The sequence below is a fragment of the Protopterus annectens genome, chromosome 11.part0, assembly GCF_019279795.1.
Source record: "Protopterus annectens isolate FY-2018-M chromosome 11.part0, PAN1.0, whole genome shotgun sequence".
Lineage (NCBI taxonomy): Eukaryota > Metazoa > Chordata > Ceratodontiformes > Protopteridae > Protopterus > Protopterus annectens.
Window position 1 is genome coordinate 1,149,151,084 of NC_056745.1, and position 15,307 is coordinate 1,149,166,390.

The 15,307-nt window shown below is 38.3% G+C and overlaps 1 protein-coding gene across 4 annotated transcripts in view; it reads left to right on the top strand.

Moving 5' to 3' along the window:
* The window catches only part of FAM185A (family with sequence similarity 185 member A), a 1,394,841-nt gene that overhangs the window by 456,073 nt on the left and 923,461 nt on the right, over positions 1-15,307 (top strand). For all 4 annotated transcript variants that reach the window (XM_044088506.1, XM_044088508.1, XM_044088507.1 and 1 more), the window contains one exon: positions 2,563-2,701. In XM_044088506.1, coding sequence (XP_043944441.1) covers positions 2,563-2,701 — 139 coding nt within the window. The remainder of the gene's footprint in view (positions 1-2,562; positions 2,702-15,307) is intronic.

Below are 15,307 nucleotides of genomic sequence, written 5' to 3' on the forward strand. Positions count from 1 at the left end.
ATGTTGCAGGGCAAGGAGTTAGTTGGCAAACTACACGGAGTTGCCCTTTCCTTCACCATAGTGTGATCTCTGAGTTGGTATATTTAGTTAAGGGGGTGTGGGGGATGAGGCCCCCTACCTGATAATGGTTTTTAATTTTTATTTTTTCCAAATGGCCACATGAATTTTTTCACTAGGAAAAATTTTGATTATGTGGTCGCTCGCTATTTACAGGTTTTGCGTATTATGTGTTGACTTTTATGTAGTCGCACATATGTGCTTTCGTTATTCTGATATAGACCCATGGAATCCAGTATAGCCCAAATTCTAACATGAAAGTGAAGTCTTTACAGCATTGTCAGAAAATTATCTGTATGTATTCCATTATTTCTAGCTACTACATTGCTTTCTTGTGCTGAACACATTTTGGTGGCCCAGTAAGGCCTGATTTCATGTTCCAGGACTCTTGATTTCCCCAGCAACCATACCTTTCCAGGTGCTGCATTCCCCTTAATTGCCACAGGATGCTGTTTGAGTCTAAAATTGTGGTTGCTGCAATATCCCTTATTACACAATTTCTCTTCAGAAGGGAATACTGGAGGTACTGAGAAGACCTCTACTAACTTCACCTGTAGTGCCAGTTAGAAAAAGTTCTGAATTTGGGCTATGAAACATCTTCTTTCTTCTCAGTTTCAACCTGCAAGTTTGATTAATCTGCATTAGGCACCTCTTTATTTCTGTCTTAGTTATTCAATTTTTAGGGTGCTTTATTTGGCAATCTCTTCACAGTGACTTGATGAAGAGCAGAACTATAGCCCAGCTCAAGTTGATCAAGCAGTTTTTTGAAGGTGGGGGTTCTTCCATCTGAAGCTTCAGATTAAGAATCCATCTTCTCCTTGAGACTTCAGCCTTATGTTGGACATGCTCACCTTTCTGCCCTTTGGACTTGGAGACTGTGCTCTGGAAAACCTGCTTCCTGATAGCCACTACCACTGTTGGTCAGATTTAAAGCCTTTTTGTTCTTATCTCTTGCTTCCAAAGGACGGAGTCTCCCTGATGATGGTTTGTCATTCCTTCTGAAATTAGTATTGTGCTTCATCTCATTCAGGCCATTTGTTTTCAGCTCTGATTCCAGGAGATGAAGAGTAATGGGGTATGCATAATTCCCACTGTGGATATTTACTTAAGTTTATATTTCTTCATGTGTACAGTCTTTGATCACATGAAGGCTGAGCACTTTGTCTTCTTTGATGTTTATAAGGAGCCTATTATCAAAATGATCCTAAATGGATTGCTGTTTGCACTGTTTTGTCATCAGAGGGGGAAATAGCCAGTTATCCTATTTAGCAAGGGTAATTCCTCTAGGATGATTGTGATTGTTTTAAGGATTACTTCAGAAATGTGTGTTGGTGGATGTTAACACTGCTGCAGCTTAGCCTTTGGTGTGTGCTTTTAGTAAACACTGTAATTTGGGCCTCTGTTCTAGCTATCACAAACTATTTGTTTTGCCAGACTGTCAATTTAACATTATTACAGCTGGGACCCAAAGTGATGTCAGCGCCTTCTAACCACATATTAATAATAATGCCATAAATATGGCTTGGTCCATTTAGATTTCTTCATTTGGAAGCTGTTTTTAAAACTAATTCTTTTTTAAAACTGGAGCAAAATTAAGTTTTGTATTTACACAAAATAGTGTTTGCATGCATCCTGTTTTGTGCAAATACAAAATTTGATTTCAAAACTGTAGATACCATCTTTAAGTTACTGTTAAGGTATCATAATATGGCTATTTAAAGTAGTCAATGAAAGGTGTGTGTGTGTGTGTGTGTGTGTGTGTGTGTGTGTGTGTGTGTGTGTGTGTGTGTGTGTGTGTGAGTGACTTTTTTGAATGCCTGCTTAGCATTTTCTTTGGGGGGGTGCCAACTGCTGGGCTTAAAAAGGTCCATGTGGTCATTAGTCTGTTGTACATCTATGAGCCATCAGTACTGCCCTTGGCTCCATGGGACTTATTCTCACTGACTCTTGAGCTATTTGAGTTGGAGACCACTGCCTTATCCTTATTCAAATCAACAAACAAAAAGGTGTGTTGCGCTGCAGCACATATATGTATCCATTATTGCTTTTTGTGCCTACCCAGACACAGTTTATCTCAGAATTTATGCATTTTAGTTTTTGTGGGAGAGTAGATTCTTTCTCTCATTATTATGCCTTGCTGCATGAGGAAGATCATGAAGTCCATTTCTGATCATTTAAACTCTTATTTCAAGTAAGCAGTGTGTCTATCAGATTAATTTTGAATGTCCATGTGTTTCTGAGATTTTGCTGACTTTTATTTAAAATTGCAGTTTTAGCATTGTTACCATATATATGTTCCTCTTTGTGTCTGGTGCCCCATGCACATCTGCATGGATTAAATTGTTTTGTAATCTTTCAGAAGCTGGCAATGAGGCATCTCGAGTAACTTGTCAAGCACATTACAGAATAAAATAACTTCCTGTCATTTTCAACAAGTTAGACAATGTCTGTTTGTTTCACTAATGTTTAAAGCCAAGTTAATCTTTATTGTTATTTTTTTTTCAGAGTGTGACTATAAACAAGCTGCAAGGATCTACTGTTTCCATCTGTACTGAAGATGGACTATTGAAAACCAAATACCTTTATGCAGAATCCTCCCGTTTGTCTACGGCTTCAGGGAATGTTGAACTTGGTAGCATCCATGGTAAGAAAACTGTTCAATGTCTACTTTGTCACCTAGTGAAAATATAATAATTTTAGTTTCAGTGTTAAATATTAGGGAGGGGAGATAGATACTTTGAAAATGTACAGCTTTTGAATATCATTCTCGGGTCAAAAGTAACAGTACATCTCATTTCTTAGTGGACTGTAGGTTATCGTGTATACATATAGAAAAGAAAGAAAAGAAATGCAGTTGTTTCTGGAGCAGTTTACTATGAAGACATTTTTCAGGGATGTCCAGTCAGAGCTGGATCCAGCACTAGGCAACATAGGCAGTTGGCAAGGGCCCCGTGGCTATGGAGGCCCACTCTGGCCACGAGGCTTCAACATTAAAAAAAAAAATTCTCAATACCACAGTGCTGGCATCTTCTCGGTTAAGGAGGACCATGCGTGTGTCGCTCACATGCACGCCAAAGCGGATGTAAACCCCTTCCACACTCACGTGCAGAATTTAAACAAGCCATTCCATTTATAGAGAAGGTGAGTGCGTGTAATTTAAACAAACAGTTCCAATGTTTCTGTATGAGAGAGAAAGTGTGTTTATGCATATGTATATGTATGTGTGTATGTAATTTAAACTAGCCATTCTGTTTGCATGAAAAATAATGTGTGTATATTGCTGTATGAGAGAGAAGGTGTGTTTGTGTGTGTATTGCTGTATGAGAGCAGAGAGAAGGTAGGTCTGTGAGAGAGCAGGTGTGTGTGTGTGTGTGTGTGTGTGTGTGTGTGTGTGTGTGTGTGTGTGTGTGCAGAGAGAAGGTAGGTGTGTGTGTCTGTTTAGCATATCTCTGAACTGTCCAGATTTAGCCTCATAATTTTGGGCTGTTTTTCATACAATTTGTGATTTTCTGGCAAATTACAGAAGACTGAAGTCATTAAATAGACATAAATATGAGTTTCTGACTTCACATCCCTCAGGAAAATGCATGATAACACAAATCCCGTTATTCTTGCAACTAAGTTAAAAAGAGCAATATTTAAAATATATCCCTAATTTATGGGTCATTATATCCCCATTATTTTAGGTTTGCCCAGATTTCTTGCACTAAGAGGTTGAAAGGTATGCATACCTCTCAACTGTCCAGATTTTTGCCTTATATTTTTGGCCTATTCCTCATAAAATCTGTGGTTTCTGGCAAATCACTAAGGATTGAAATAACTAAATAATGTCATACATTTGAGTTTCAGACTTCATTTCCCAGAAAATGCATGCTAAGACAAAAGCCGTTATTCTAGCAACTTTCTAAGTCTATAAGAACAATATTTATAATCTGCCCCTGTTTTGTCACCCCCCCCCACACACACACACCACACACATTATTTTAGGCTTTGTCCATATTTCTTGTCCTAAGAGTTTGAGAGGTATGGAGGTTTGGTATGTGATGCCCTAGTTTTTTTGGGGGGAGGGTTAGTTTATTAACTTGATCAGGCTTGACCCTGAATCCTTTACACCACCTACCAGACTGCTGAAGGAATTGTGACCTTCAGTGGAGACAAGAGCCTGAATCCTCTACACTAACTACTAGACTGCTAATGGAATTTTGAGTTTGAGTTTCAGTATATTTTCAGGGAATTATGAGTTTCAATGCACTTTCAAGGGATTGTGTTTCAGTGCATTTTCATGGAATTGTGAGTTTCAAACGAAGAACAGCTTACGTTTGCTCATGGTAAATCTGTTTCAGTGTGCAACTAAGGTTTTTGTTTAGAAAATTGCAGACACTCTTTGTGCTGTAGAATGTGAAAGCAGTGTTAGTAGCAAAATTGCCTTTTGTGCAGAAGACTGTGGATTCTACTCCCACACCATGTAGATGGAGTGCTGCTATTGCAGTGCCCTTTTGATTGCAGATTATTTGGTGCATTTTAAGGGGGGATAGAGGTTCTGCACTCCTGAGTATGTCCTCCTTTGTATGAGATGCCTAGTAACTATGAACTTGTCGGTTTGTCAGTCATTTCCTGTTGCAATATTACCAGCTTAGCAATTTTTTAAATGTAACATAGGCAATTAATTCTTCAAGGGCAGCAGGTACTGAATTTGTAGATGAAACACTGAAATGTATAGTTACTTGCCAGTAGCAACCTCTTCATTAGTTACAGATCTCTTTAATGTGGAATCATTCGGATGACTTTTACTTCTGCAGAGATTGTGGTTATTGACTGACACTGGTGGATTGTGAATGAAAGAAGTTTGAGTGGCCTTTTATGATTAAAATGTTCTGAAATGGGCAGTTTTGTCATTATTGGGTCATACATTCTGTTTCATTGCTTACTGGAAAAATGTTCAAAACTACAAATTTAAAACGCACTCTTAACAAGTGATACTGTATTATACAAGGAGTATAATTTATGCAATCAGGAAGGTGAATCAAAAAACACACACATGTATTCATGGCCCTAAAAGTATGTGCAAGGAGCCTATGGTTTGAAAACAACCCAAAGATGAACTTAATTCTCCACTGGGCAGATGCATTTTATTTGAATGTGGGTTTTAATACAATTTCAATGAATATGAGTTTCAGTGCAGAGACGTTTACTGCTCATGCTAAGTCTCTTTTCATTCTGGGACTGTATTGTTTGTTTAGCAAATGGCTATCAGTGCTCGTGTTATTTTAGTTCAATATCTGTAATCACTGTAGAAGTAAATAAGAAAACAGTATACACACTGATAGGTGTGAACAGTGTTTATGGTAACTGGTGAGAAATAGCCAAGTAATGGAACACTAGAATGGCTGGGGAGTGGGGGGGTTGCTGAAGGAGAGGCTGCTCGGGGGGGGGGGGGGGCAGTGTATTACCCTGCCTAGGGCCCACTTGACCATGATATGGATTTGTGTACAGTATAAGCATATTTGTATACCAGTAACTAAAGAGCGTTGTATTTATTTATTGGCATTTGTTTAATGGGAAAGTCTGTGGTGGCCTGGGGAGAAAAGCTCATTATACAGACATCATTGATATCATTTGCATTGTTTCATCATTTGCAGTCAGTTTTATTCATGAGCAACATTTGCATTATTCAGGCATATTTGACATCAGTTGCACCATTTGCAAATTGTTTTGATTAATAATATGAGCTGCAGGGGGTGTATATGAATATTTATTGGAATACATTGTAAACACTGAGTGGATTCAGTTTTGGCAATATCAAAAGACATCTTTCAGATTTTTCTTAGTGATGCAAAGCACTTCATCCCTGGTCATTTTTCAGTTCACAAAGTTGTAGATGTGCACAGATCAAAATAACAGACTACCTGCCTTCACAATAACTAGCTTCTCCTTGATGGAGAAGTTAAACAGTACAAAAAAGTGAGTGAAATTTCAGTGGGGTATTGAACAAAAAAAAAAAAAAAGGAGACATTGAACTCAACTTTATTTATGTTGGTGGTAAGTGGCTTGTCATTTCTGGTATGTGTTGTACATAATTTTAACATGATAAATTGAGACTGAGTTATGACAGTAATGAAAATGGAGAGTTTAGATAATGTAGCAGTATGCCACAGGGTGACCCCGATGTCATTTCCTAACATTGACATGAACCACAGATGTTAACCCCACGTTAAAATTGTTTTCATCATGGCAGAATGTTTTGACACTTTTCTTTCTTGCTTTGTTATGCTTGATTTACAGTAAGTAAAGTTCTTTCCCTCTGAAATGGACTGTTCAGGTTTTTGAACCAATTTGTACGCCTTGCTTCAGTATAGCAGCATTATCAATGCAGTTTTCTTACATTATTTAAGTGGGACTTTGTATAGAAATATGCATTCTGTAGATCCCTTTCCATCAGTAAACCGGACTATCTGCATGTGGAACATTGTTTTAATGTTTAAATAAGCAAATCAAAATATTTCAAACCAAACTTTAAGCAGATACCTGTCTCCATGGCTATGAGTACAAATCTTCATTCTATACTTTTTATGCCTTGGCTGCTTTCAAGGTCATAGCTAATTCATTTCTAAACTTGGCTAGCAAAAAATAGACTGGAACAGTGAGCATTGTTTGTTCTTTAGATTGCACCATCTTCCTTCTGTTATGTAGTCATAAAAAGGAATTTAACTGATCAAAAAATGATGGAAAACTGGTGGAAAGGAATAGCATTTACTTTAATCTCCAGCAAGCTTAACCTTACTGTCAAATCATTCGTTTTTCCTTTTACACTCATCTAAAAACTGTTCTGGACTTAAACCTGATATTGAAAAACCGTCCCACACAGTTTAGGAAATTCAGACAACAGATGAACCTGGAAGAATCTGGTTTATCTTGACAATAAGAAACGAAAAATTCTTGCATGATAACTATTTTGCCATTTTTCAGAACAGCCTTGCTGCTTAGTATTACAATTACAGTCATTAAAGACGTATTTGTTTTCTTGTCATTTGGAGTACAGGCTTTATAGTGAGAAGTGATTTGGCCAAGTGACACAAACTGATAACAAATATTTTCTATTTCTTGTGTTATTTTGAATAATATTGCATCTCATGGTGAGATCTTATTTCTTTGTTTTAGATACTAACAATCAGATATTTCAGCAATTGTGAATGATCTACATGTGGTGGGGTGGTCATACAAAGTTATTAAACTCTTGAATAATATTTTATTTTACTGTTTATACCCATTTATTTGTTACATCTTTGAATTTCTCAGTGCACTCATGACCCATTTCTTGACTCCAAAAACGTCATATTAAAGTGCCAGATTGTTTTTAACTCAAATAACCACTGTTACTGTTTTTAACTTGAGTGACTACAGTTATATTCCACCCTGTCATGATTTATACAGAAACAGGTTGTGACTCATTTTCCATAGTGATTTTTTCTTACTGGTGTCATAATTAATCTCAGAAACAGCTGTAATGTTGCAGCTGATGCAGAAGTGCTTGATCAAAAAGGCAAGTGCCTTAGAAATTGGGCAGGTCAGTCCATTTTTTTCTTTATAATCACTGTAATTGGATTCTGTTATATTAGGATTTCTTGTAAGCAGATTGCTTAATACTTGGGCTATCCTTAATTTCTGAATTTACTCTCATATACAGAATAACTATATTACGAGATGAGGTTTAACCTAGTTGGAAACATGGGGCTGCATAGATGTAATCACATTTTCTAGTTTGTCACAAATTATGAGGCCTTCTCTCCACCCTAAACACAACTTTTTGAAAGTGCTTCTGGGTTCGGGCCTAAAGCACATTCTGTTTGCCAGCTACTTTTGGCAAAGGACTAAAGGTGTTTTATGATCAGTTTAGTCTCTTGAAGGTTACTTCTGTGGGTTTTGGAGATGCATTTTTACTAGGAAGTTATATATGGCACTTTAGTTCTACTTCCCTCTTGTTTTCTGTTAGGATAGGGGCAAGAGTTACATTTCTGAAAGAAAAAAAGATTCCACTCCTTGCTGTACATAGGTGGCATTGTCAGTCTTAAATATATTAAAATAGTTACAAAATAGTTAAATAACTATTTTCAGCTCTTTATGTGAAATGTTTGGGATTAGGGCTGCTAGTTTATGTTCTGGCTATGTTACTGGAGTCTGTATCTTTATTTTGTAAAAAAAGGCTACAGAGGTTTCATTGTTATCTGGGCAAGGTCACCACATCTTAATTTCATACTGTGACAAATCATAGCTTTTAATAAAAATCTGCAAACTATGATACAGACACAAGGTAGTGGTGCTGTGTCTGTATTGGACAGATCTGGGAATGTAGTAATGTTTCTGCCAATGTGTACCATCCATGAATTAATGGAGTTACTTAATATCATCTTTGTGATAGTTCACAAGACATATTGGCTCAGAAATGTCTTAAACTTCATGGGAATGGTACAAACTGCTTTTTTTTTCTTGAAGACGGAGAAAATGGGTGACATTGGTTGTAGCTGGAGTGTTTCCCAAACTGAGCCTTTATAGCAATACATCTAAACCGACAGGTTCATTATTGAATACAAACAGGGAAGTTAAATGCTCAAATAGTAATTTTGGCTCTGCAAATTTTTCTGTAGCAAAGTTAAGAGTAACAGCTTATTTTATCGAGATTCAGATGATAGAGGAAGGCTGTGTCAGAAAGGGACTGCAGTCTTGCCGACACTGTTAAGGATGCATTTTGATAATGTCAATGGAAGTACATCATGCATGCAGAAATGTATTTATTAGAGGGTAAAGAAGTATACTATATTATTAATCTACTTATTTTTTTATCATGCTTCAGAGGGTAATAATCTGACTTTTTTTAAATAATGGTCAGTTCATTGCCCCCATCCACATATTGAATTGATTAAAGAAGCTGGGGTGACTGTACCCTGTTATCAGATCTCACAGCCCTGCTTATTTGATTATGAATCTTGTATTGCATAGATATGCAGATCAGTGCTGCATTTCATTCTCAGTATTATAATAATTAGACTTATTATTGATGGTGTTCAGAAAAAAAATTTTAACAATTGGTATATGAGTTTTGGTTGAAAAGAACGACTTTAGGTATATAACAGAATGGTTTGAAAAGATGTACTCAGTGCAGGTCTGCCAGCAATATTGCATGTTCATCGTGTTACACTGCTGCAGTCATTACACTTGGGTTATCCTGCCGTCAGGCGGTCCCTCAGTCGGCCAGAGTTCCAAAGTCTTGGTCCGGCGTCGGTTGCTGTTGCCTCCTCCCTGACGTCAGTGCGACAGGGGTATATAAGGTGCAGCCGACACCATTTTCTTCAGTCTTTCTTGCCGCGCGGTGCCCGAAGCAGAAGCAGTTCACAAGTGCCGGTCGGCCGACTCCTGAGATTTTCATTCCGAATCCAGAACCAAAGTCTTCTAAAAAAGCTAAGTACCCCGTTGGGGAACTTTTTCTTGCCTCAGACCGATGTCAGTAAAAGTTAATAACTGTATTTCTTGTGGGAAGCAAATACCTCATAAGGATTTCCACTCCTGTTGTATTCCATGCCTAGGCCCTGACCACGACGTCACTGGTTGTTGGTTTTGTGCTAGGTTTAACAAGCGCACTATTAAACGTCAGTTTGATTTTGCCTGACATTATTTTGGCAGAAAATTCAGTTACACCATGCCTTCGGAAATTCCGACGACCGCAATGCATAAAAAGTTCAAGGACAGGCATCCGAGGCCCAAAACTGACGACAAGGCCTCTTCTAGGCCGGTCGCCGGTTCTACGGTTTTCAGCGAGGTGCCTATGCAGCCCATGACGACCGCTTCCACAGAACCACAGACCGCCTCCGACTCCCATGTGGAGCTGGCTGGGCCTTTGGATGCACTAGGTTTTCAGCTTTCCGATCCTAACCTGACAGAGGGAACCGAAGTAGCTGAGCAAACCACAGCTACAGAGGGTGTTTTCAGACCTACCCAGTTAACCATTAAACCCTCTGCTAAGTCTAAGCCCCCCTTAAAAGCAAAGAAACAGACACAACTCTCTCCAGGACAGGCTTCCATGCCTAAGAAACAAATGCTAAAAATGGCCGAGGACCTAATCACCCTGATCAGGAGGTCCCATCCCCCTCCTGATAAAAGGCCCAGACAGGATGCAGACTATGAATCTTCTGACCAGATGTCCATTTCCTCAGACTCTTCCTCGGACCTAGGATATTCTTTACCCCCTTATAAGGATTCTGATGCTGAGGAATCAGTTCCATCAGCCTCTCCGCCTGAGGATTACTCCTTTGGGGAGACCTTACATACCATGAGGGAGCATTTCCATTGGGAAGGCCAGGATTACTCAGAATCCAAGAAAAGGCTCAGAAACTTCCTTTTATTGCCTCAACACAGACCCCTTGCTATCCCACCAGTTTTAGATATCGTGGATGATGTTTACACTGAATCCAGTTTAAACCCTGACTCCTTACCCTCAGCCCCAGTTAAACCCAATAGATATTACAGAGTCCTTGACTCTCACAAATTTCTGTACAAAAGCCCTGTTGCTGACCCTGAAGTTATTTCTCAGGGACCCAAAGGGATTAAGGCCTTATTAGCAAAAAACCCAGTTCCCTCTGACAGAGATTCCAGAGCATTAGACAGATGGGGAAAGAAGGTATATACATCTGCAACTTTAGCAATGAGAGCCTTGAATTGCCACTTTCACATGTTAAAATATCAGCAATTTTTGATGTCTCAGGTGAAACAAAAGATGCTTCCAGATTCAGATCCTTCTAACCTTAAAGAAATGCAGGATTTATTGCATGCAGCTGAACAAGTGGGAAAACATACTTTGCAATATGGGTTTGATTCCTTAGAGGCCTCCTGTAGAGCAGCAGTTACAGGCTGTGTCATTAGAAGGCATGCTTGGTTAAAAGAACATACGTTACCAGATCATGTTAAGGTCAAATTATTGGATGCACCTTTGCAGCGGAATGTGCTGTTTGGAGTTAAGGCAGAGGATGTATTAAAGAAGATGGAGGATAAGGCAAAATCTATGCAAACGGTGAAAGATTTCTTACAGGTTCAGCCTCCTCGTTTTAGCAGAAATTAGCCAACAAAGAATTGGTCCTTTCCAGTCACAGATAGACCTCAAAGGGGCAGATGCAGACGTCCAAAAGGTAGAGGTCAGACACAAGGCCCTTACAGGCCTCGACAATGGAGTACACCAGGCCAAAAAGAAGGGGAGGACAGGCCTCAACCTTATAAAAAGCAGCCTCAATGACTCTCCACTGCAGCTGCCAAACAGCTCTCTCTTGGCAGCCCCCTTAGGAGGAAAACTGGCACTTTTCTATCACAACTGGCATTGCATCACCAAAGACAAATGGGTTCTCAACATTGTATCTCAAGGTTAAAGGTTCCACTTTCACACTTTGCCAAGGCTAAAAGGAATGCCAAATCTGCCACTAAATCAATGGGCAGAGGCTCAAAAACAAATTACAGAACTCATGGACATGAGAGCTATTCAAACGGTACCTCCACAGGAACAAGGACAAGGATTTTAATCAAGACTTTTTCTGGTTCCCAGAAAGGACAAAGCCTGGAGACCCATTCTGGAACTTTCTTCACTAAACACTTACCTGGATGTTCCGAAATTCAAGATGTTGACACTACAGCAGCTTCTTCCCATGCTGGGCAAGAAAGCTTGGCTCGTGACTTTGGACCTCAAAGAGGCATACCTGCATGTCCTTATCAGACAAAACTGCAGAAGATACTTTAGATTTCTAGCTGGTTCAATGCACTATCAATTCTCTGCACTGCCCTTTGGCTTATCTACTGCGCCCAGGGTCTTCACAAAGTGCCTGGCACCAGTAATTGCATTTTGCAGGCAAAAAGGAATTCAATTTTATCCATACCTGGACGACTGCCTGATTCAAGCAGAGAACAAGGACATTATACTAAAGCATATGGCGTACGTAAAAAAGTTATTAAGTTGCCTGGGGTACACAGTAAACGAAAAGAAATCAAAACTAGTGCCCTCACAACAGATAATATTCCTGGGTGCCAGCTTGAACACAACGGCCCAGATGGCTTATCTCACACCAGACAAGCAAGGACAACTGACTCAATATTTTCATTTAATAGCAACAAAGACCCAACTCCCTGCAAGAAAAATTCTGCAGGCATTGGGCTACATGGCATCTTGCATACTACTAATTCCCATACCTCTTAACCTGGAAACATCAAAAATCTGGACAAGGCCCATGAAAAATAGGTACAAATCTGTATGCTGATTAACATCTAATTTGCATACATAATTATGTAACCCCACCCACTCCAATGGAATTGTGGGATACCAACTTTCGAACGCAAACTAAAGAACAGACAACCAAAACATGGCACCAGAGTCCCCCTGCAGCCATTCCAATGTCCCATTACCTGGCTATTTCGCCCCATTTACCATAAATACTAATGTATGCATTCGGCTTTACTTCTACAATGATTTGGATTTTATTTTTTTTATTTTTACATTTTACTGCACAACAATGCAGAAACACTAAAAGACATCATCTGGTAAACAAAGCAATATTGTTACTGTCTCACAATGAAAATAGGCTTGACATTAAAACTTCTTTGCCCTTGAAACTCACATTCATTGAAACAGCATTGAAACCCACACCACATCCAAAGAAAAAGCATCTGGCCAGTGGTGGATAAAGATTACCTTTGGGCTGTTTTCAAATCATTTGCCGCTTGCACACAAAACAAGAAACGTACATCTGTTCAGCAGCCATTATATTATGTAATAAATGGAAATGGGCCTTACCAAAACCTGTCTTTGACAACTTCATGGATTCATTTGCAGGCCTACTCTAAAATGTCTTCATCTGAGTTGCAGTAATTAGATAATTTTTAAAATTGAAATATAGCCCATTTCCACTGAGCATACAGTACTGAATATGTCCTACATAATTCTGTTCTTCTCCAAGCCTATGACAGATAGTAGACTTGCTAGATGGAAAGGAAGGACATTTAATATACATATAAAATAACATTTCAGCCCGTAGTTTTTCTTGCTAAACTTCCTTAATAAAAACAGCTATCACAGTCATTGGCATTGTGTGTTATAAAGGTACACTTTTGAAACTACTGCATACATATTTTACATTTTTTAACAATAAAGCCACTCATAGGGCATCATATCTACCAGTGCACCATAATACAGAAAAACCCAGGAGTTTTCAGTGCAGATCTCTTGCTTGCATTCACAATAATAAAATATATAACTATCTGAAGGATTTGGCAGCTTTGGAGATTGAACTTAGTGTAAATGGTGTCAAGGGGCTGACATCCTCTTGACAATTATAGCACTTATTTGCAGTAAAACACTATATCAGCCCTGCAGTCTCTGCACTTTGTACACAGCTTAGAAAAATAACAGGAATGATTAGTCAGTTTATAATGTGAGCAGCAAAGTAATGAATTTACAATGCATGTGGCAATCAGAGCAACACATCACCACTGCCAAGTCGTTTTGTACAACTGATATTTTGCATGCTTCACACATAGAGACATGTACGCATAAACTTTTATGGGAAATGGACTGCAAATTAGAGCCAACTGCATTTCTGACCACTCGAAAAAATGTATAAATATAGTGTCAATCTAATGACTGTTATATAATAAAATATGGTCCTCCTCAATTCCTAGATGAAGCTATAAAGCTTTGTTGAGTATGTTATTGCAGACAGTTAACCTTGTACGGTAAGTTCCCTCATAAACACAACTTTGTATTAAATCAACTACCATTTTATCAAATCAACTGCCATTTTATCAATCAGCCTTGCATACATATAACGGTTTTGCTTATGCTAATACATGATGTGAATAAACCAGGCTGGGCAATGCCTCTCCTTTTCTGCATGGTGGACTGTCACAAGGAAACAAGCTCTAGAAATATAGCCAATCTCGGTTAACAAGCTGTAAATAAAATAAGACAAACCTGAACAATGCAATTACTAATAGGGTCTATTCCCATCACAATATTAAAAAATAAATAAATAAAATAACCAGAGAAATTAAACATAAAATATATAATCCCCTTCCAGACAGGGATTAAAAATAATAATGTTGGAAAATGGCTTTCTGGAAAAAAATGATCAGTTGTAAAGATATTAAACAATGATTGGTTATATTCCTGACCTGAATGCCTTTATGCCAAATAATAACTTTTAAGTACACTGACTACACCAACGCTAATGGAAATTGCCATAAATGTAGTTTTACATGAACAGGAATAATTTGGAAATACTACAGCTGTGTCATCATGACTCATGAGTGAGGGCATGTTGCTGATTTCATACTCACAATTTCTTATATTAAACATTTTTGAATAAGTTAACAATAATGAGAACATGGCACAGGCTGAAAGTCGGGAATATGCTAAAAATATAACCCTAGTTCACTTACAGCGGCAACACATCAACATGTTTTTCATCAACATGCATTTATTGAAAAACAAGAAGAAGAATTAAACACTAATGACACATTTGGTAACAGTCAGAAATCCCAGTGACTTACAAAACAATTCAAAATTTTACAAGGAATGTAAAATACAAGGCAAAATCAGGAACGTTCTGCACAAGTATGGAACTAATGCACCAAGCGGGGAGATGTGCTGTGCACCCCGTCATTGCTGTGAAAAGAAAGCACAAACCAGATCATACATACCTCTTAGCACAAGAAATCTCGACACAATCAAAAATAACGGGAAACAAATGCCCGGAAACAGGGACAGATTTAAATAGTGATCTTATACAATGACATGATTTGTGTTGGGGTGCATTTTCTGAAGGATATGAAGTCTGAAAATCAACGGTTTATCATTATTTAGTGATTTCAAACCTCAGAGATATGGTAGAGATCCACAAATTCTATGAGGAACATAACCAAAACTGAAGCAAAAATCTGGACTGCGAAATCTGACCAGTTGAGAGGTATAAACATTACAATCACAAATCTGCACACTTACTTTTACGGACGTTGCTGAGCAGAAAAATATATTGCATTATGCATTTACTGTATTAAATAAATCAGCATTACCCTTCTAAAGTGAAGTCTCATTTCCTTGTTTAGTAACGTTCCCTAGATTTTCAGAAGAGATTATTGGAAGGAAACGCTGTCCACAGTAAAACGCACAGACATCCACTTCACACACGGTTACAAATCACAACCTTACCTTGGCTTGAAGTTGAAC